The 18,559-nt window shown below is 53.3% G+C and overlaps 8 protein-coding genes across 8 annotated transcripts; 3 read left to right on the top strand and 5 right to left on the bottom strand.

The window, feature by feature from the left end:
• Positions 1-1,745: 1,745 nt before the first annotated feature.
• On the bottom strand, positions 1,746-3,020 carry VTN31DRAFT_3279 (uncharacterized protein; the record flags this gene model as incomplete). The annotated part of the gene is made up of 4 exons (XM_069403540.1): positions 1,746-2,322; positions 2,387-2,856; positions 2,921-2,960; positions 3,013-3,020. The coding sequence occupies 4 exons, from the start codon at positions 3,018-3,020 to the stop codon at positions 1,746-1,748; spliced, it is 1,095 nt and encodes a 364-aa protein (XP_069262712.1).
• Positions 3,021-3,565: 545 nt separating this feature from the next.
• VTN31DRAFT_3278 (uncharacterized protein) lies at positions 3,566-4,579 on the top strand (the record flags this gene model as incomplete). The annotated part of the gene is made up of 2 exons (XM_069403539.1): positions 3,566-3,681; positions 3,757-4,579. 2 exons carry the CDS (start codon positions 3,566-3,568, stop codon positions 4,577-4,579), a joined length of 939 nt encoding a protein of 312 aa, XP_069262711.1.
• A 301-nt stretch (positions 4,580-4,880) lies between these two features.
• Positions 4,881-6,137, bottom strand: VTN31DRAFT_3277 (uncharacterized protein; the record flags this gene model as incomplete). The annotated part of the gene is made up of 3 exons (XM_069403538.1): positions 4,881-5,375; positions 5,428-5,673; positions 6,084-6,137. The coding sequence occupies 3 exons, from the start codon at positions 6,135-6,137 to the stop codon at positions 4,881-4,883; spliced, it is 795 nt and encodes a 264-aa protein (XP_069262710.1).
• Positions 6,138-7,086: 949 nt separating this feature from the next.
• VTN31DRAFT_3276 (uncharacterized protein) lies at positions 7,087-8,426 on the bottom strand (the record flags this gene model as incomplete). Its single annotated transcript, XM_069403537.1, has 2 exons — positions 7,087-8,305; positions 8,374-8,426. 2 exons carry the CDS (start codon positions 8,424-8,426, stop codon positions 7,087-7,089), a joined length of 1,272 nt encoding a protein of 423 aa, XP_069262709.1.
• Positions 8,427-8,770: 344 nt separating this feature from the next.
• VTN31DRAFT_3275 (uncharacterized protein) lies at positions 8,771-9,851 on the bottom strand (the record flags this gene model as incomplete). Its single annotated transcript, XM_069403536.1, has 4 exons — positions 8,771-9,266; positions 9,328-9,576; positions 9,643-9,771; positions 9,829-9,851. 4 exons carry the CDS (start codon positions 9,849-9,851, stop codon positions 8,771-8,773), a joined length of 897 nt encoding a protein of 298 aa, XP_069262708.1.
• Positions 9,852-10,526: 675 nt separating this feature from the next.
• VTN31DRAFT_3274 (uncharacterized protein) lies at positions 10,527-11,332 on the top strand (the record flags this gene model as incomplete). Its single annotated transcript, XM_069403535.1, has 2 exons — positions 10,527-10,692; positions 10,779-11,332. 2 exons carry the CDS (start codon positions 10,527-10,529, stop codon positions 11,330-11,332), a joined length of 720 nt encoding a protein of 239 aa, XP_069262707.1.
• Positions 11,333-11,890: 558 nt separating this feature from the next.
• VTN31DRAFT_3273 (uncharacterized protein) lies at positions 11,891-15,661 on the top strand (the record flags this gene model as incomplete). The annotated part of the gene is made up of 5 exons (XM_069403534.1): positions 11,891-12,037; positions 12,107-12,433; positions 12,488-12,893; positions 12,951-15,326; positions 15,387-15,661. The coding sequence occupies 5 exons, from the start codon at positions 11,891-11,893 to the stop codon at positions 15,659-15,661; spliced, it is 3,531 nt and encodes a 1,176-aa protein (XP_069262706.1).
• A 666-nt stretch (positions 15,662-16,327) lies between these two features.
• Positions 16,328-18,204, bottom strand: VTN31DRAFT_3272 (uncharacterized protein; the record flags this gene model as incomplete). Its single annotated transcript, XM_069403533.1, has 6 exons — positions 16,328-16,419; positions 16,485-16,547; positions 16,608-16,635; positions 16,695-16,771; positions 16,825-16,965; positions 17,013-18,204. The coding sequence occupies 6 exons, from the start codon at positions 18,202-18,204 to the stop codon at positions 16,328-16,330; spliced, it is 1,593 nt and encodes a 530-aa protein (XP_069262705.1).
• Between the last annotated feature and the right edge of the window lie 355 nt (positions 18,205-18,559).

Raw genomic sequence — 18,559 nt, 5'->3', positions numbered from 1 at the left:
GTGTGAGAATGTGAACTGAGAGAGAGTTGGTTCGAGATCGATCATCCAAAAGGTGTCGTCTCTGAACCAGCATTGTTAACTACTGTAGTTAGTACTAAAGTTCAGTTTTCTACTCAACACTGCTTGCAAAACAAACTGAGTTTCATTCGCTTCAACTGGGACAATTTCTCTGCGGTCAGTCATTTCCCCTTCCCTCGTCCTTGCACAGTAGTACTCCTCCAGACACACTCCTGTCGTCGCCTTCCCTCAATTATCTCCCATGTCTGCCAGCAAATTTACCCCCTTTCCTCCTCGATATGTCCGGTAACATCCAATCTGCTTGTTTCAAAATGTGCCATCGTTTCGTGATTAGCAACGCATGGCAAATCCGTTTTCCCAAAGTCCAGAATTCCCAAGAAACCTGGACATCCTCTGTCCTCCCGGAGCGGTCACACATCCATGAATTAACCATACAGGTCTCGCATCGCAATTTTGAGAGGCAAGCCTTCCCAAGGGACTCTCTCATTGAAGCATCCGGCTCCGGGCTTCTGCTTCTTTTCTACGCTGTGGATTGTTTGCCCCATCAAAATAGCGATACGTCTCCCTTGTAGGTAACGCATCATCGAAGACCGCACCAGGGACAGGGACCATAGGGAGAACCGAAAAAAAAAAAAAAAAAAAAGGACTTCCGGAGTTTCCGGGAACTCTTGACGGCAAAGCGGACTTGCCATGTATCGTTGCTAACAACGGACGGGGACTCAAGAAGCAAACAGTCTGGATGGTACCGGACATATCGATGAAGAAGGAAAGGGAGTAAATTTGCTGACGGCCGTGGAAGATGGTCGAGGAAAAATCACGATCGGGGGGGAGATTGGAGGAATATTTATGACAACTACTGGACAAAGAAGAGTGGAGAGGGTCTGTCAGACCGCAGGAAAAGTTCCTGGGTGAATGAGAGGTGTTTCACAGGCAAGCGTACAAAATGGAAGCTGACGCAATCTCAGAGAAAGAAATAGCGAACCGATGCATGGAACGTTTCAAGGGTATTGAGTCATGAGACAAGTAATACTTCTTTCTCTTGGCCGAGTAAAAAGAGACGGGAAGGGAATGACTGTTAGGGCATAGGGAGATCAGTGAAAGAGGGCGGGTTGAATACGTTTCAGGCACAGGTACAACTGTCAGAAAGCATAGATGGTTTTTGGAATGACAATAAACAGTCACTTCCACTGTTTCAAGTTTCAATCTGGCACAGGCAGATAGGAAATACTCATAGGCTAGAAAGAGCAAGAATGCTTCGTGTTTCGTAACCTGAAGCAGTCTGGAATATGGTGTCTAATTAGGGTATGAACGAACGAAACCATAACCACGCAGGTCGAAAGAATATCCGCGTCCCGGAAGCATTCGAGTCCGAGATGCTAGGAATCGAAATGGGCACTGCCTGTGAGTTACAGATGAAGACAAGCACAGTCGCTATGTCTCGGCTCCTACTTGGGCTCAGAAAGGCCAGAAACCACCGAAGTCGCAACATACACAACTGACCAACCAAACCATCCATTACGAATCGTACCTCGTGCTCTATTCATCACTCACATAGTATGCACATGTCAGTCCAGGCATAGACGTCCCACAGACATGGCTTTATTTTTCATCCCTTCCGACGCCGTAATAAAAGAGTCATGCAATGCCCACATGAATCAGCCCCATTGGACAGAAACCAAGACAAGAAAAGCGGGAAAAAGGAAAAAGAGAATGGATCAAAGCATGAATCATTGCGCTGTCTCCGGCAGGAGATTGCCCTTGACGGCAAACATCTTGCCTGTGGTAGCCGACACAAAGCCGTCGATCTGGCGCGAATATTGCTCCACCTGCCGGCTGTTGAGCATGCTCTCCAACCGGCTGGGCTCCTGCGGCAGCTTGAAGAGGCGCTGCCACTCGTCCTCGGGCAGCGGCGGCTGCTTGAGAGCCGCGCGGCTGATGTTCTCCGCCTTGCGCTTCGCCTGCCAGGCGGCGATTTTCTGCTGCTCGCGAGCCAGAGCACGCTGGTAGTACTGGAAATTGTTGTTCTCGGTATGGTGCGTCTCGATGGCGTCCAGGAGCAGGTCGCAGTTTTTCTCGAGGAACGGGTCGATGCTCAGTGACAGGTTATCGAAGTTTGGAGACAGAACCGAAGATTGCACGATAGGGTTATTGTGGATGGCGTCAAGGGAAGAGGGAAGCTCCAGGGGCTCCGTCGGAGCTGGAGTCGGGAGTTGGTGGAGGAAGGAGGTCAGGAGGTGCGAGTTGTGGATCTGAACGGGCAGTTCAACAAAGATATCCTGGTACCGCAGGCCAGACTTCTGGAGGCTATTGCAAAACCCACGTCAGCATCGACAGCCGGAAATAAGTATTTGATTTGGTGTACACGTACTGCTCTGATGTAAATTTGTTCTCCTTGAAGGCCGCCATGAACGCAGGAGAGAGGCGGAACGCGCGCAGGCTGAGGCTCCCCTGCGCGCTACGGCTGACATCATGAACAAGCGTAACGGTTCGCTCATTCATCTCCTTCTGGTAGAAATACTGATTCTCCACCACCGTCAGGTTGACAAAGTTGCCCATGTTCGCGCTCGTGTACCAGCCAACGTTCTGCGCGTCGATGTTGACCTCCCGCAGCATGCGAATCATCTCCGCCTGGTAGGCCGTGTTGGCCTTTGCCCGCGGCGCCGCCGCTGCAGCGTTGGGAACCGCCGTATCAAAATGCGACTCTGGGGGTATCTCGACGACCGGGAAAGGGAAGCAATTGGTGACCTCGAGAGTGCTGTCGACATCCATGCCAACCAGGGATCCCGTAGCGACGGTCGGGAAGCTCTGGTTACTGTGTTTGATGATCTTCATGACCACCTATTGCGCTGCCAGTCAGACCGCGCTCCGAGCGAGGGGCGTACTGTAGAATTTTCGGACATACCAAGGCGTCGACCTTGACGGCCGTGAGGGGGACTTCTTTCCTGGTCGCTGTTAGCCATAGTCGAGCAAACAACGTCTTCGGTCGCAACTTACTCGGCCATGATGAGTGCGTAGCAGCAAACCGGGGCTGGCGATCGATCGAGTTGGTGACTGTCGCCTTCATGGCGGCCGGTTTTGTGTGGTGAGAATTTCCCAAGCGCTAGTTCCATATTAGGAATAGCGTGCCAAGACAGAAGATCGCCAACTGACATGCTTTTGCCGATGCAGGTGCGGATGCAGACGCTGCGATGATGATGATTGCATCGAGATTGGTTTTTGAATATGAGAAAGAAAGGCCGGAATCCTTTGCATTGGAATGCTCTATTTGTTTCGCGCACCCGTCGATGTTGCCATGGTGGCTGGACCATTGGAAATTCCAAAGGAATTGCTCCAACCAGGAGGGAGTTATTAGTACTAGTCCTCGGATACTCGCGGTCTTTATCCGTACAGTCGTCTTGTACGGAGTAGAGAGGCTCCGCGATATGTCTGGATTCGACTCTCTGCCGGATAAATCAAATCAAAAGACTCGAATCGTGACCTGCTCGTTCGTTCAAAGTAGTCGGATCAGTTCTTCAACTTCAAGCCAACAGTCGTGACAGTGGTGACTATGCCGAGCGCTGCTTCAGAGACGCTTTCTTATGGACCGCATGATCTGCAAAAGATCATCGTCTACCATGTCCAACATGATATCCAATTCAAAGATCCTAATCGCTACTGGGTAATGTATGGTGCATCCATATCACCAGCCGCAAGACGCAGCATACGGGAAACAAGCTGACTCCGGGACCGTACTATTAGATACATCCACGGCGGGGCCTGGCGCGACCCCAGGATCCTGGAAGATTCCTTTGATCTCACCGCGCGGTACTTGAAAGCCCAACCCGTGATCAATCACCGCGTCACGGCCATGGCATCCATCGGCTACCGGTTGAGCGCCCATCCGGACTTTCCCCAAGACGCCGCTAGCACGCCGGAGACGCAATTGCGCAACGCAAAACATCCGGAGCACCTGAACGACGTCAAGGCTGCGATTGCCCTTCTGCAGGAGCGGTACGAGTTCGGCGATCGATATGTCCTTGTTGGACACAGCTGCGGTGCGACGCTGGCCTTCCAGACCGTCATGGAGGATGAGAATGAACCCAATGCCAGCTCAAGAGCAATCGTCAAACCCACTGCCATCGCCGGCGTCTGCGGTATTTACCATTTGCGGCTGCTGCGAGACGAGAGTCCTGCTTGCGGGGGCTTCCTGGAGGAAGCCTTCGGCCCGGACGAGTCGCTCTGGGACCGCGTCTCGCCAGCCGCGGGCCTCTCCGTCAGTAGGCTCCTTGCCGGGTGGCCGCAGGGAAGAGTTGCGACCTTGTTCCGGGCGTCGAGAGACTCCTTGATTCCCGTCAATCAAGCGAGCCAGATGCAACGCGTCCTGGAGCTGTGGAGGGATGACTACAGAGGTCCCGGAGCACCGAGCAGGGATCTGATTGTCAGTGCCTGCCTCCATGCAGACCATGACGAAGTTTGGGAGGATGGAAAAATACTGTCCCATGCAGTCATGCTAACGATGGAGGCTCTTCTTGCAATGTTGGAACCTACAGGACCATTTCAACGTCCAAAGTTGGAGGACTGACAATTGCTCTCAATTTCGGAACTGGTATCTCATTTCCCCATGAATTTCTCATGAATTACATTAGCTATTCATGCAATTGCCATGCATCATCCATAGAGCTCATCACCGAGAGTCAGATCACAAACAGACCGCCCACGCAGAAGATGAGATTGTCTCTATGTAACAGAGACAACCACCGTGAACGCCGATTCTCCCTTGCCTGACCAAGATGCAACCGAGAATAAATGAAACGCATTGAAGTGCATCGAGGATCCTGAGAAATCAATAAGAGCATCACCTGTTCATACAGTACCAGCTGTAATCAGGCGCCTGTATCCATGCGAGTCGAAGCCCGAGCATCACGGCGACGAGTCCCCTGCTGGTCAAATTCCTCGTCGAAATCGTCATCCAATTCTTCTTCCTCCTCTTCGCTGTCCTCGATAAACTTGCATTCGACGCCGGCCGCGGTCAGGCGTTCCCTCATTTCCTCGCGACGAGCATCCTGCCAGCGCGCGAGAGCAGCGCAGGCGTGCACCTTGAACCCGAAGACGCGGGGCTCGTAGCGCTTCAGACTCTTTTCCGGCACCAGCGACGGATAGACCTGGAACAGAATGTTGTGGAACGACGTGCCGAAGTAGGCTCCGTCAATGGACGCGTGGCGCGAGGACTTGGGATTGTAAATGTCCTCGCATTTGGCACAGTACAGTTTCACCGTCTTCTGGTTGGGAACATCGGACAAGCCCATCGGCAGGAGAGGGTGCTGGTCACAGAGAACGCGAGGGCACCTGCCAAAGTCGGCTCTCTTGTATTTTTCCAGCTACCGATGGAGTCAGCTTCCCAATCATACAAAATACCGGGCATCAACACACCATTTTCGCCAGTCCTCGGGTAGTGACAATGTACCGAGCATGCACTAAGCCGTAGAGATGGCGGGCGGACTTCTCGATTTGCTCACGCAGCTCGTCGTCGGCATCGAGATCGAAGACATCGGTGATGAGATCGAGAGCGTACTGATAGTACTGCACTTCGGTATTCAGACCAGTCAGGTTGAAGCGGTCGGTGAGGTATTCTTCATCGATTTCGCAAAAGTACTCATTTCCGCGGGCCGAGATGAACTGTAGCATGTATGGGTGGTCAATTCTCTGCCTCTGCCTTTCATTGGGGCGGAACGCCAGGGAAATCTCATGCAGATTGGCCACTGCCTGGGGAGAGAGCCTCTGGCCAGGCTTCTGGGGCGCCCGGCGCTGCGGCTGCCGCGACTGCAGCAGCAGCGGGGGCTGCCCGTTGCGAGCAAAGATGCTGGACATGTTGCGGCTGGTATTTCTGCTTTCTCCCGCTTCAATGGCTCGATGGCGATGGATCATAGAGAAGGAAATGGCGCACTTGTCGATAGACAGAGAGAGAGGAGGGGCACATGGGGATATTTGCATGTCGTCGTTGCACGACCCGATCCAGACGGTACCTGCCCGTTCATGGATCTTGTCGCGGCAACAATGAACAGGGTGAGAGAAATGAAGTCACTTACCCAGTCCCGCCAGTAGCTTGTATAGTCACTATCCGTGCTGTTAAAGTCCTCCATGGTGACTGAGATCTCTCAGCACCACTGGGTTGCGGGCACAAAGGCCAGCCAGTCGATCACAATGCTCACAGGTCGTTGGGCACTGTGCAGAGGTTCCGATTGCCTCACAGAGAGACAAGGATGAGCTCCACGCGTAATCACAATGAATGTCCGAAATGGTCAGTCCAGAGTTCAGACTTTGGGCACAGTCGTCCGAGCTCTCCACGGCCTGGAGCCCTCCTGGAGGTGCGTATTTCTAGACGACAGGACTGCCTCTTCCAGTTTAGCGCGGGGAAAGGCGGTGAGCTCAGAACTGCCCGCTCTTCACGTGCTACCGGCAGAATGATTTCACAGCCCTTGCACTCTTGAGGGTCACAACTTGGACATTCCTACAACACAGTTTAATGGGAATCGTCTAGACGAGGAGAAGTCGTATAGTGCAAGAGTAAAGGCAGTTTCATGATTTATGTCATGACTCGCGAACACAAGACTGTACTATGATACTATTGACTGCCCTTGATGGCAACAATAGTACCTAAGTAGTAGGTAGGTACCTGTTACCAGGAAGAAAAACGTTCAGAAACTGTCAATGAACTCATACATCCAATGGGTTGTCCTGCACACAAAGGAAGTGGTTCCAGCAAGGCTGGGACTTGTAGGGACGCCACCAGATAGACAAAGGAGGGCAAGAGGAAGCAGTTGACAGGACCAGTGTTTCCATTCATCTGTACCCATTCCTCCAATGCCCTACCATCGATCAAAGTCGATGTACAATTGAGACAGAATAGAAAGCTGGAAAGCAACGGGAGTGGAGAGGCGTCTCAGTGTAAGCAAGCGGGCGGAACCGGCTAAGGTTCAATCCCATTTGAGTATTGACGTAGAAGCCAAAGGAAAAGCTCCAGAGAGAGGACGACACAAGCGACTTGGGCTGTATCACAATTGCTGTCGAAGCGTCTTCGCTCGACAATAATCATTCTCTCGAAATCGCAGAAAGATCGGAGAAAAATACACGGTCCCCCAGCTCACTTATACTGAGGGTTGAGCAGTCCGACGATGCGGAAAGCCAGGGATTGCTTCCAAAAAGCCCCACATCCTCGAAACTGAGCTGATGGATGCCATCTGACGATCGAGGCGACGTCTCGCCGGACATCATCTCACGCCAATCCAAGGAATGGTGGCTGAATGTTTCCTGCTCTTCAGGGACGCTGAACAGCTCTATTTCCGACGATGGCGCCACGCTGGGCGCGAACGGAAAGAGGAGCGCAAGATCTGCCCCCATGCGAGAATCAAAATCCTCGTCCTGGAAGACCCTGCCGCGCTGAACTCCGACTTCGTCGCAAAGTCGCTCCACTTGTTCCGCATCACAGCCAGGGAAACGCACTCTGATGGTGGACCTATCATGGAGCGAAACCGGAAGGTCACCAAGCGTTGTCAACCGATTGAGATCATTCAAAACAGCGGCCAGTTCCTTCAAAGCGCGGGCGAAATCAACTGAAAGCGATTTCATCAGACCTTCCGAGCTGAGAGTGCTCGGTTTCAGTGCCTCGCCTTCGCGCTGGATGGCGCCAAAGGCCGTGATGGTTGGGGAGATCTGGAAATCGATATATGCTCCCGGAACGTGGCGAGAGACCTCCGTCATCCGGCGCTGGACTTCATCCTGGAGAGGGGATACGGCCTTGAAGCGCTTCTGACCAGTGATGGGATCGATGCCATCAAATCGCAGCTTCTGCCCCGAAAGCAGAAATCCCCGCATCGCAGCCGATACATTCTGGATGACTTGCGCCGGTGCAGCGGGCGTGTGCGAGAAGTATCTCGCCCCTCCAATGCGGCCGGCGCCAAAAGTGTAACCGCCTGCGGTTCGGCCCAGGGTGCCCCCCGTCAGATTGGGTCGGAGGCTCGACGAGAAGGGAGAGTGGGAGGTCTGACGGGCGACATGAGCGAGAATCCGCGACGATTGAGGAGGAGGAGCTGTCGAACGGACGGCCGAGCCTAGCTGAGACGCAATGTACCCGGCAGCGCGGGTGGAGAAGAAGCGACTGCGGGCCTGGCGGATCGCGGCAGCGCAGTGGATAGGTTGACGAGGAGGGATGCGAGCGAATGCCGGCTGAAACTGAAGGCGTAGTGGAAGCGGCTGTGTTGGCTCTGTGAGTTTGGCCCTGATGGCCTTGGCCGTCTTTTCATAGGCGAACCTGTTGCGGAAAGTGGTTAGACATCATACGCCTCGACAAAGTATAGTCCATGATCTTGTAGAACTCACTTTGCTGCCCGCCAAAGCTTGGGGAGTAATAGGTGCCCGCTCGAGGGCGGCATGGTGACGGTTGACCGTGATAGTCTCGCGACTGACACAGGAACTCGAGACGCCAGATGAGGGACCGATGAAATGAATGATGCCTGAGGTCTTGTCCTGAAGAAGGGGCTGTGGCGGTGCAAATCATGTGACGCCTTGCCACTTATATCTCGATTACTAATCCCAGCATGACCTTTAGGGCAAAGCCACAGGACGAGGTTGTCTCAGTGGCTTGCTCACTCCTGCGTCAAGTACCTATGTAGACACAATTAATAGTCAGGTTCAATTAGAAGCTAACAATTTCAAGAAATTCATTTCCTCGTGTTTCTATGTAATAGTGCTCGGGTTGCAGATGATTGCAGCCATGTTATTCATCATCTCCGAAGAACACCTTGACAGGGAGCCAAGAATCGCCACAGACCTTGAAACGATCCTTGAGATTGTCCAAAAGATCGAGTTCTCCTGGCGAGAGTTCCCAGCCGTCCAGTGCAAAGTTCGCCTCAATTCGTTTCTTGTTCACCGACTTGGGAATGACACTCCAGCCATGCTGCAAACCCCACATCAGAAGGACTTGCTGCGGTGTCTTGCCTTTCTTCTCCGCGATTTGAAGAAGGGTCGGGTCCTTATAAAGGGGGGAGTTGGTCGAGCCCAGGCACGAGTATCCGGTAGAATGAATGCCCTTGGAGGTATTGTATGCTACCAGCTTGGGCGATGGGTTGTTTGGATGCAGCTCAATCTGATTGACAGCCGGCACAATCTTGGTACTTGGATCATTCAACAGGCGCTCTAGGTGCGTGATTCCAAAATTGGACACGCCAATGTTCCGCACTTTACCTGTGGCGGGCAGTTTTTGCATTTCCTGCCTGTATGGCCAAACGAGTTAGCCGGAAACTACGATGATGTTTGAAGGAAGGATTCACTAACCATGTCTTGATATAATCCCAGTCAGGGAGGTGTTTCTTACTATCATTAGGGTCTGTTGAGCTCGGCCAGTGAACAAGATAAAGATCCACGTATTCAACACCGAGGTTCTTCAGAGAGGCGTCGATAGCTTCTTGGACGCGATGGTGCCAACTGTTATGCAGCTTGGTTGTGATCCAAATCTGTTCACGGGGCACGCCAGAGTCCCTAATGCCCTCGCCCACCTCCTTCTCATTTTCGTACGCGAATGCCCTGCCCTCAGAGATTGCTGTCACTACCGGGTCGGCAACACTCAACTAAATAGGAGTGAGTACTCACGTATCAATATGCCGATAGCCAGCTAGTATTGCATTTTTCACTGCCTCCCGGACTTCGCTGGGCTTGGATTGCCAGGTTCCCAGACCAATCGCGGGGATCTTGTCCCCGGTGTTCAAAGTGAAAGTTTTCCTACGCTATGGTTAGTGAACCTGTACATTGTACCTGAGCATCCTGTGTTTGCCCTACTTGGTCCACTGCAGGTCCGACATTCTGCGGAATTGGCTGCACGATACGGGATTTGTAGGATTGAAGGTGCTAAAGAGGAGAGTTGTAGAGAAGTTTTCAGTAGGGAAAGTGTGGAAGAGCCTACTGCCCCTCCATTGAAGAGGGGACATTCCGGATAAAGACCCAGCGGGTTCCAGGAACGCAGGAGTCTCCGCATCATGGGAAGCAATTGCAATTCGCCAGTTCAAGCTTCATGTTGACAGGGTCTCCAAGTTAGTTCGACTCTATGAGATTGATATCAGAATGAACGGATGACGACATCTCTTCATCCTGCATAGGATTGCAATCACATTCCGCATGCGCGGGAAAACGGTACAATTGTCAAGCCATAATTGCAACTCCACAGACGTTAACCCAGTTGTTTCTCTTCTTCTAAGTGCTTGATAAGCACATGGCTGTTGGCAATGGTTGCATATCACTGGCATACATTTGCAGACTGGAGTCTTGAAGTTGACCAGAGAAAGGGGAGGAATTGTAGATGTGCTTATGTAAGGAATCTCCCAGTGTCTCAAACAGGAATGGCTCAGGTCGAAGTGGAGTCTCGTTCTCGGAATGTCGGCTCACCGCCCGATTCTGCCATCTGGCGGTGCTTCGAGCTCAAAACTCGGGTTGTACGATGATGGCTCCTGCATGAGATCTAGTGCTTACTGTAATCCATCATGTCGTCGGGTTTCGTCTCCGGAGGAACGATCGATGAATCCAGCCAGCACGACGACGAATGGCTTCGAGCTGAACGAGAACTAGAAGAGGAGCGGAAGCGAAAGGCGGAATTGGCGAAACACAATGAAGGGAAAAGCCTCTACGAGATTCTCCAGCAGAACAAAAGTGAGTCTACCCATAGAATCGACACGAGATGGACCATGTAATTGGACCGGGCTAAAGTGTCAGATGCATTCCGTATTCAACTATAGTTGCCAAGCAAGAAGCGTTTGAAGAGTCAATCCGGTTGAAGCACCAGTTTCGCGCCCTTGATGAGGATGATGCCGAATTCCTCGACTCGTTGTTGGAATCCACGCGGGCCAAGGAAGCTGCCATCAAGAAAGAAACTGCGGAGCAGCTCGCAGAGTTCCACCGTCAACGCGAGCAAGCAGAGCGGGCCATGCTAGAATCCGCCTCGAGGGAGGGCACATCAACTGGAACTACTGAAGAAGAACAGTGGGTGACTTCTGGACGGAAACGAAAGCGGGCTAAAAAGGAATTGTTTGCCCAAGCGAAGGTGCAGAAGTCGAGTACTGTCGCCTCCCCTCCAGCCCAGAAAGCGAGTGCGGCTGAGGGTAATACATCGGAGCCTGGGACACAAACAAATCAACCGACACAAAGGTCCCAGCAGGAAAGTCCAGGGAAGAATCCCGATGCTGCGGGCTCTATAGATCAAGGGAAGAAGACAGATGAACCAGAATCAGCGTCAAAAGCTACATCAACAGATTCAAAAGGCCTGGTTGCCTATAGCTCAGACGATGAGTGAATGTATAAAAGATTCTATCGACACATCTACAGGTGACACGGTTCTTGAACAGGAGGCATGACTTGATTCTTCCCATGCCAATAACCACAACTCTTCCGTTCCCTTATTGTGGGATCAATTTCTTAGTTCCAAGACATGACGTGAGCAGGCTGTACATCGTATCGGACCATGGTCAAGGCTGAAGGAGACTCTTCATTAAAAAAGCAGAGATCATCAACATTGTGTACGGAGTACTCCATGAATCAAATGATGTAAACGTCTAGAATCGTCTGGGAGTACAAAAAAACAGACGCTGTTGTCTATTATTAGGTAAGGACTAGCCTCATATAATCACGTGACTAAGTATGATCGCCGCCACCCAGGCCGATTTCTTGAGATCCGCGCGCGAACTTGGAGAAACGGCTGGTCTGCGCTCCAAGTCTTCCAGCGATAGAAACATACCCTCGAATGACTCGATAAGAGTGCTGGCCTTTCCCGCGCACTCAGCGTCATCAGACAATTCCGAGTGGAGCCTCCGCTGTAATACTCACATCTCACTCAGATTGTTGGCCAGCAACAATGGCTCGCCACAGGGATAGTCGCTCACCATCACCTGTAGGCAGCTTCCCTTCATCATCTCGACGAAGCCGTAGAGATGATGACCGTTACGAGAGGAGCCGGCGGGACGATGGAAGGAGCTACTACCGACGCTCCCGCAGCCCGGAGGTATGTGGCCCTGGAAGCACGGCTCGACAATCGACATACGGCAGACTGTTGACTCGCCTTTCCGAACAGCGACGATATCGTGACTGGGACCGAGACCGGGATTGGGATTGCGGTGACTACCGCCGAAGGGATCGATCGCTAGACAGACGTGATCGCGGCGACGACATTTATAGGCCCTCGAAACGTGACCGCTCCCGTGACCGCTCCCGAGAGCGTCGTCGGTCGAGAGAAGATGAATCGCGGGACTACCGACGAAGAAGTCGAGACAGAGATGGTCGAAGCAGGCGAGATGACTCCCGCGACCGCTATCGGAGGCGCAGAGACGATTCTACTGACTCGAGACGATACTCTAGACGGGATGATAGCAGAGATAGAGAGGCAGATAAATCTAAAGAGGTGCGTCCCTTTGTCACCAGCGTCGATATCATGCGTTCGACTGACCTCCTAAAGTCTTCCAAGCCTTCAACTCCAGCACCACCTCCCGCGCAGACTGAAGAGGAAAAGAAAGCTGAGCGTCTCGCCAAATTAGAAGCCTGGAAACAGAAGCAGGCAGCAGAGCGCGAGCGCAAGCAGAGAGAGGCAGCTTCCGCTGGTAGTACTCGCAACCTACTGAATGAGATTGATCGACGGTCAGGGGTTTCAACTGCGACTGCATCCCCGGTGTCGGCTGTCTCTCCAGCTCAGGGTGCGGCTTCCACTGAATCCGCGGGAAAGTTTGATCCCAAAGCCATTGCAAAGAAGGCCGCCGGCACCACGTCTGAATCATCGCTGCTAGGCAATGATGTCGTCGTCCCCGAATCTACCAAATCTAATGGGGTGGTTCGGGGTACTGATTCTTCGGCCAACATAGCAGCGGGTAAGTCTTTTCGACGAAGCATCGGGTCGGGTCAAGTTTCTGACTTGCACGCTGCAGCACCGTTGAAAGCCACTGGTAACGTTGGAAAATTCGGGCTCGGCTCCAAGGCGCTCCTTGACGCTGAAAAAGCATCCGCAAAACGAACATTGGATTTCGGCGAAGAAGAGTCAACAAGGAAGAAACTCGAGAAGCTGCCCACACCTCCACTCGAGGACGGGAGAGACGCCACACCCGATGGTCCAGCCGAGGATGATGAGTCAGACGTGGACATGGCGGACGGTGGCACGGAAGAGGAAGTTGCAGCAGCTGCCCGTGCTGCGGCAGAGAAGCGCGAGGAGCGTCTCCAGAAACAGCAGGAAGCCGCATCAAGTGCCGCTAACGGAGATGTTGCCATGACAGATGCACCAACTGAGGCCAAGGGAGAAGCCGCAGCGGAAGAGGAAGAAATCGATCCTCTGGATGCGTACATGGCAGATCTCGCCAAGGAAGCCGCGGCTGAAAAGCCGAAGGGCTCGAAGTTCTCAAAATCCAAGCAACAACAGCCAGAAGTTTTCGGAGAGGATGACGACTTTGACACGGCACTTGGGGATGGTGATACCGAGGATCTCCTGACTCTTGCAAACAAAAAGAAAAAGAAAGACATCCCCACCGTTGATCACAGCAAAATCGACTACGAACCTTTCAGGAAGAACTTCTATACCGAGCCTCAAGACTTGGCGCAGATGTCTGATGAAGAACTGGCGAACCTGCGCCTTGAATTGGATGGGATCAAAGTTCGCGGCGTCAATGTGCCCAAACCGGTGCTTAAATGGTCGCAATGTGGATTGGGCGTGCAGACTCTTGATGTGATCAAAAGTCTAGGTTACGAAAATCCCACAGCGATTCAAAGCCAAGCCCTACCTGCCATCATGTCCGGGCGAGATGTCATCGGTGTCGCGAAGACGGGCTCCGGCAAGACCATTGCGTTCCTTCTTCCTATGTTCCGGCATATCAAGGACCAACGGCCGCTAGAAAATATGGAGGGGCCGATTGGGCTCATCATGACTCCTACGCGTGAATTAGCCACGCAAATCCACAAGGACTGCAAGCCGTTTTTGAAGGCTCTGAACCTTCGAGCAGTGTGCGCATACGGTGGGGCACCGATCAAGGATCAGATTGCGGAGCTGAAGCGAGGCGCGGAAATCATCGTGTGCACTCCCGGTCGCATGATTGATCTCCTCGCTGCGAATGCGGGACGAGTGACCAATCTACGAAGAGTGACATATGTGGTACTTGACGAGGCTGACCGAATGTTCGATATGGGATTTGAGCCGCAGGTCATGAAGATCATGTCCAATATCCGACCAGACCGGCAGACGGTGCTCTTCTCCGCCACTTTCCCGCGCAACATGGAGGCCCTTGCCCGCAAGACTCTGACCAAGCCGATCGAGATTATCGTCGGTGGTAAGAGCGTGGTTGCGCCTGAGATCACGCAGATTGTGGAAGTTCGCAGTGAAGAAAGCAAGTTTGTGCGTTTGCTAGAGTTGTTGGGGCACCTCTACTCCAGTGAGGAGAACGAGGATGCGCGGACTTTGATCTTCGTCGACCGCCAGGAGGCGGCCGATACGTTGCTGCGCGAATTGATGCGCAAGGGTTATCCTTGCATGTCCATTCATGGCGGGAAGGATCAGGTCGACCGAGACTCTACAATTGAAGACTTCAAGGCCGGCGTGTTCCCCGTGTTGATCGCTACCTCCGTAGCTGCACGTGGTCTTGATGTCAAGCAGCTCAAGCTGGTTGTCAACTACGATGCACCCAATCACTTAGAAGATTACGTTCATCGTGCCGGCCGCACCGGCCGCGCTGGCAATAAGGGAACTGCTGTCACTTTCTTGACGGAAGAGCAAGAGCGATACTCAGTCGACATTGCCAAGGCTCTCAGACAGAGCGGCCAGCCTGTGCCCGAGCCGGTACAGAAGATGGTCGATTCCTTCATGGAGAAGGTCAAGGCCGGTAAAGAAAAGGCGTCGGCATCCGGATTCGGAGGCAAGGGCCTGGAGCGACTAGATCAGGAGCGAGATGCGGCACGGAACCGAGAGCGCAGGACGTTCCGTACCGGTGAGGAGGGTGATGAGGATGAGCACGAGGACACGCGGGAGACCAAGGCCGAGGACCTCTTTGCCAAGGCCGCGTCGGCGGTGCAGCCGTCCGGTGCAGCGGCCGCAGGTGTGCCCAAGGGCATCGATCTGGACGGCAAGATCACCGTGCACAAGACGGAGAGACCTGCACCGCGCGCCGCCTCGAACGATCCGTTGGACAAGGTCGGGTCCGCTGTGGCCGATATCAATGCTCGTCTGAGCCGGGCGGGAGTCATGCGGTCCGGCGCACCGATCGACAACAAGGGGCCGGATGCGGGTGCCTTTCACGCGACACTCGAAATCAACGACTTTCCTCGTAAGTTCTCACCCCCCAAGATCATCGATCCTGTGAAATGCATACTAACGGTTTCTGCAGAGAAAGCACGCTGGGCCGTCACGAACCGTACCAACGTGGCCAAGATCCTCGAAGCCACGGGTACATCGATCACAACCAAGGGCAGCTACTACCCGCCAGGCAAGGAACCGGGTCCCGGCGACAACCCCAAGCTGTACATCCTTGTCGAAGGTGACACGGAGCTGGTCGTCACGCAAGCGATGCGCGAGCTCATGCGTCTCCTCAAGGAGGCCACCATCGCGGCAGCAGATAGCGAAGCTCGGGCGCCGGTTAGTGGGCGATATAATGTATTGTGAGGGAGCTCGTCGGAATGTATTAGATTACAACAGCTTCGAGGTGATATGGCTTATAGTTCAATGATAGTAATGATACCTCTGTTAATTTTTTTTTTTTAGAACTCGAGTTAGAAAAGGTAGAAAAGGTTGATGTGCCATTTCCTAGTCATTCCTAGACCTCGTAGTCTATCAAGATACTCCTCCCAAGTAACCGCCTTTGTATTCGTCTCCACGGTTGAGATCCAGAAAGCAACCTCCAACTTTGACGAGGTGATCAACATTTCGGGCCCAATTGATGCCTCTCCAATCGACGTTCAAGCTAACTAGTAGTAGTAGTAGTTACCCAGCAAAACCTCCTGGGAGTCGTCATCATCAACATCGTCATCGTCACTACTATTATATCCTCGTCGTCCTCATCGTTCATTATCTCATGACCTTGTTTGTCCCACCAAATGCACGAGACCGCCACTCGTCCATGAATGAATCCATGCCAGGGTCAGGGCGAGAAATCTATCTGTATGCGTGTCAGAAAGAATCGACTACGAGGCTGTAGTCTGCCCCTTCTCTCCCTGAGCTCGGTGTAGCCAAGGTCCGCAGACAGATGGGGCTCTCTCAATGTCCCTCGGTAGACGGCATGAAACAATTTCTCTTGCAGGATTCAGAAGGCGAGTCAAGCTGGGTCACAGTTCACGGGAACTTGTCCGTCGAAGGAAGTGTGTAGAAGGCCATTGCGGGGTTTTCGAGCTTATGCGTGGTTTTGAGATGGCGTTTGAGTTGATCTGTAGTCAGGATTGGTTAGATACTGTTATCTACTGAGATTGGTTTCAAGAACGGGGAGACATACCTGGCCGAGTGAAGCTCTTTGTGCAGCCGGGGTATTTGCACTTGTGTCTTCGTTCGCCGTGTGCTAGGATCGACGTTAGTAAAGGAATCTGAAGTTGTCGTCATAGGTAAAGAGAGCACATACTCAATTTGTGACTGGACATGTTGGAAGACTGAATCATCAAGTGATGGTTAGATTTGTAGGGTCAATGCGTAGGGAGTGTGCGCTTACATCGCCAGTCTGAAAATCACAGCCAGGAAAAGTGCATTTGAACGGCTTTTCGCCAGTGTGGGTCCGAGTATGGGTTTCTGCCACGGTTAGCGCGGATGCTGGGCGAGGGAGGTTCTATACGAAGACATACTCAGCTCACTGCTGTCTGTAAATGCCTTGCCGCACACGGTGCACTTGAACGGCTTCTCGCCCCGATGGCTGCGTTCGTGCCGCTCCAGAGTTGCTTGTCTGGCAAACGGCTTGCCGCACACGGAGCAAATGAAGTTCTTGACTGGATCAATGTCAGCAAGATCAGCTTACGCATGTCGATGGACGTACAGTTGCTGTGAGTCAAGAAGTGCCCCTGCAGTTTGGATTTCTGGGAGAACGGGTCGTTCGGTCGCTGGCAACCTTCCCACCGGCAGTAGTACCCCAGGCCTTTAGCACCGTTGATAGGGCTAAGATGCGCGGAGACGAGATGCTGCTGAAGGGCGCCGGCTGATGTGAAGGATGCACCGCATATTGTCGCTCCGCCGCCATTGCTATGCGACCATCGACAGACATGGGACTCTTCATCATCCAAGAATCCGGGCGTCGGACTGGTCAGCACGGATGACCCGTCCAGGGGCGGGGGCGTCTCCACGGGGCTGGACAGCAGATGTGATGAGCTCATCTTCCGGCGCGAGTCAGGATGGCGAGCATAGGGACTGCCCGGGTGGTTATGGTGTGCCGAGTGGCGCAAGTGGTGGACGGCGTTCTGCATCTGCGCCTTAGAAAACTGCTGCAGGCCGGTGTCACCCGAGTTCCTGACATAGCAGCCCAGGTGTTGGAATCCGGCCTCGGCGCACGACGGCGAGCCGTCCGCCTGAAAACAAAGGGGTTTTGCGACATCAGTAGAGGCGTTATTGCTGTTGTGGTTGTCTCCTGCACTCAGCATGCCATAGATATTCAGATTCGCGATATCCGCTTGGCTCCCAAAGGCCGCTGTCCACAACGACGCGTCGTCTTTAGCCTGCTGCGAAGGCTGCGTCGTTGCATGATCGTTTCCGGGCGCAGTGAACGTGAGTTGGGGCTCTGATGATGGCGGTTGTGTCACGGGCGGAGTGATCCCCGTGGACGGACTCACATCCTGGGTGTGTTCCGGACCCACAGATGACATGAACGTGGCCGGATCCCACGATAACGGCCCATCCGGCGCCAGAAGACTCGCCATATTCTGGTCCAGGTTCTGATTATCCGCCGTGCAGTTCTTGTCAAAACACGCAGACTCGCTCGTCACGCAGCGAGCGTCAGAGCATATTGTGGTGTCGTCGCAGTCAATGAACCCGTCGCATATCGAGGGACAGTCGAATGAGCAGTCATCTTTGTTGCAGCAGGCTTCGTCCGCGTCGCAGGCAGAGTCTGCTTGGTGATGGGAGTCGGTGCATTGCCATTGAGACAGCGCGCCGGGCGGCAACATTGAAGTTCTGCTCGCGAGGTCAGACTCCCAGTGGCAGTCGAGACAAAAGTCCCCGAAGTCTTTACGGGACATGATCAGCGATCAGCAACGGGGCGAGAGGTGGCCCCCCCAAAATCGACACTACGCAGGCAAAAGTTTGAAACCCAGCGGCTCCTGTCGTGTGGCGGGGATGCAAGGGGTCAAAGAGCAAATCTGCGGACAAGCAATACGAGGGCGAGAAGCCGCACAGAAACAGGAGTTTGCGAGAGAGAGGAGGCAGCTGAGGGATAGTGTTCGTGGAGCGCGACGGAATGACGGGCGGGCGAGGACCTTGGGGGTTAAGCAAGCAGCGTCATAGTTTTCTCCGAACAGCATCACTAACACCAATCGCCGAACGAGGAATTCTGCAAGCAACAGCTTGATTCGTCAATCTGGCGGCTCTAAATGC

The sequence above is a fragment of the Thermomyces dupontii genome, assembly GCF_041956625.1.
Source record: "Thermomyces dupontii strain NRRL 2155 unplaced genomic scaffold VTN31scaffold_2, whole genome shotgun sequence".
In the NCBI taxonomy this organism is placed as follows: Eukaryota; Fungi; Ascomycota; class Eurotiomycetes; order Eurotiales; family Trichocomaceae; genus Thermomyces; species Thermomyces dupontii.
This window is presented reverse-complemented; position numbering and strand designations above follow the sequence as displayed.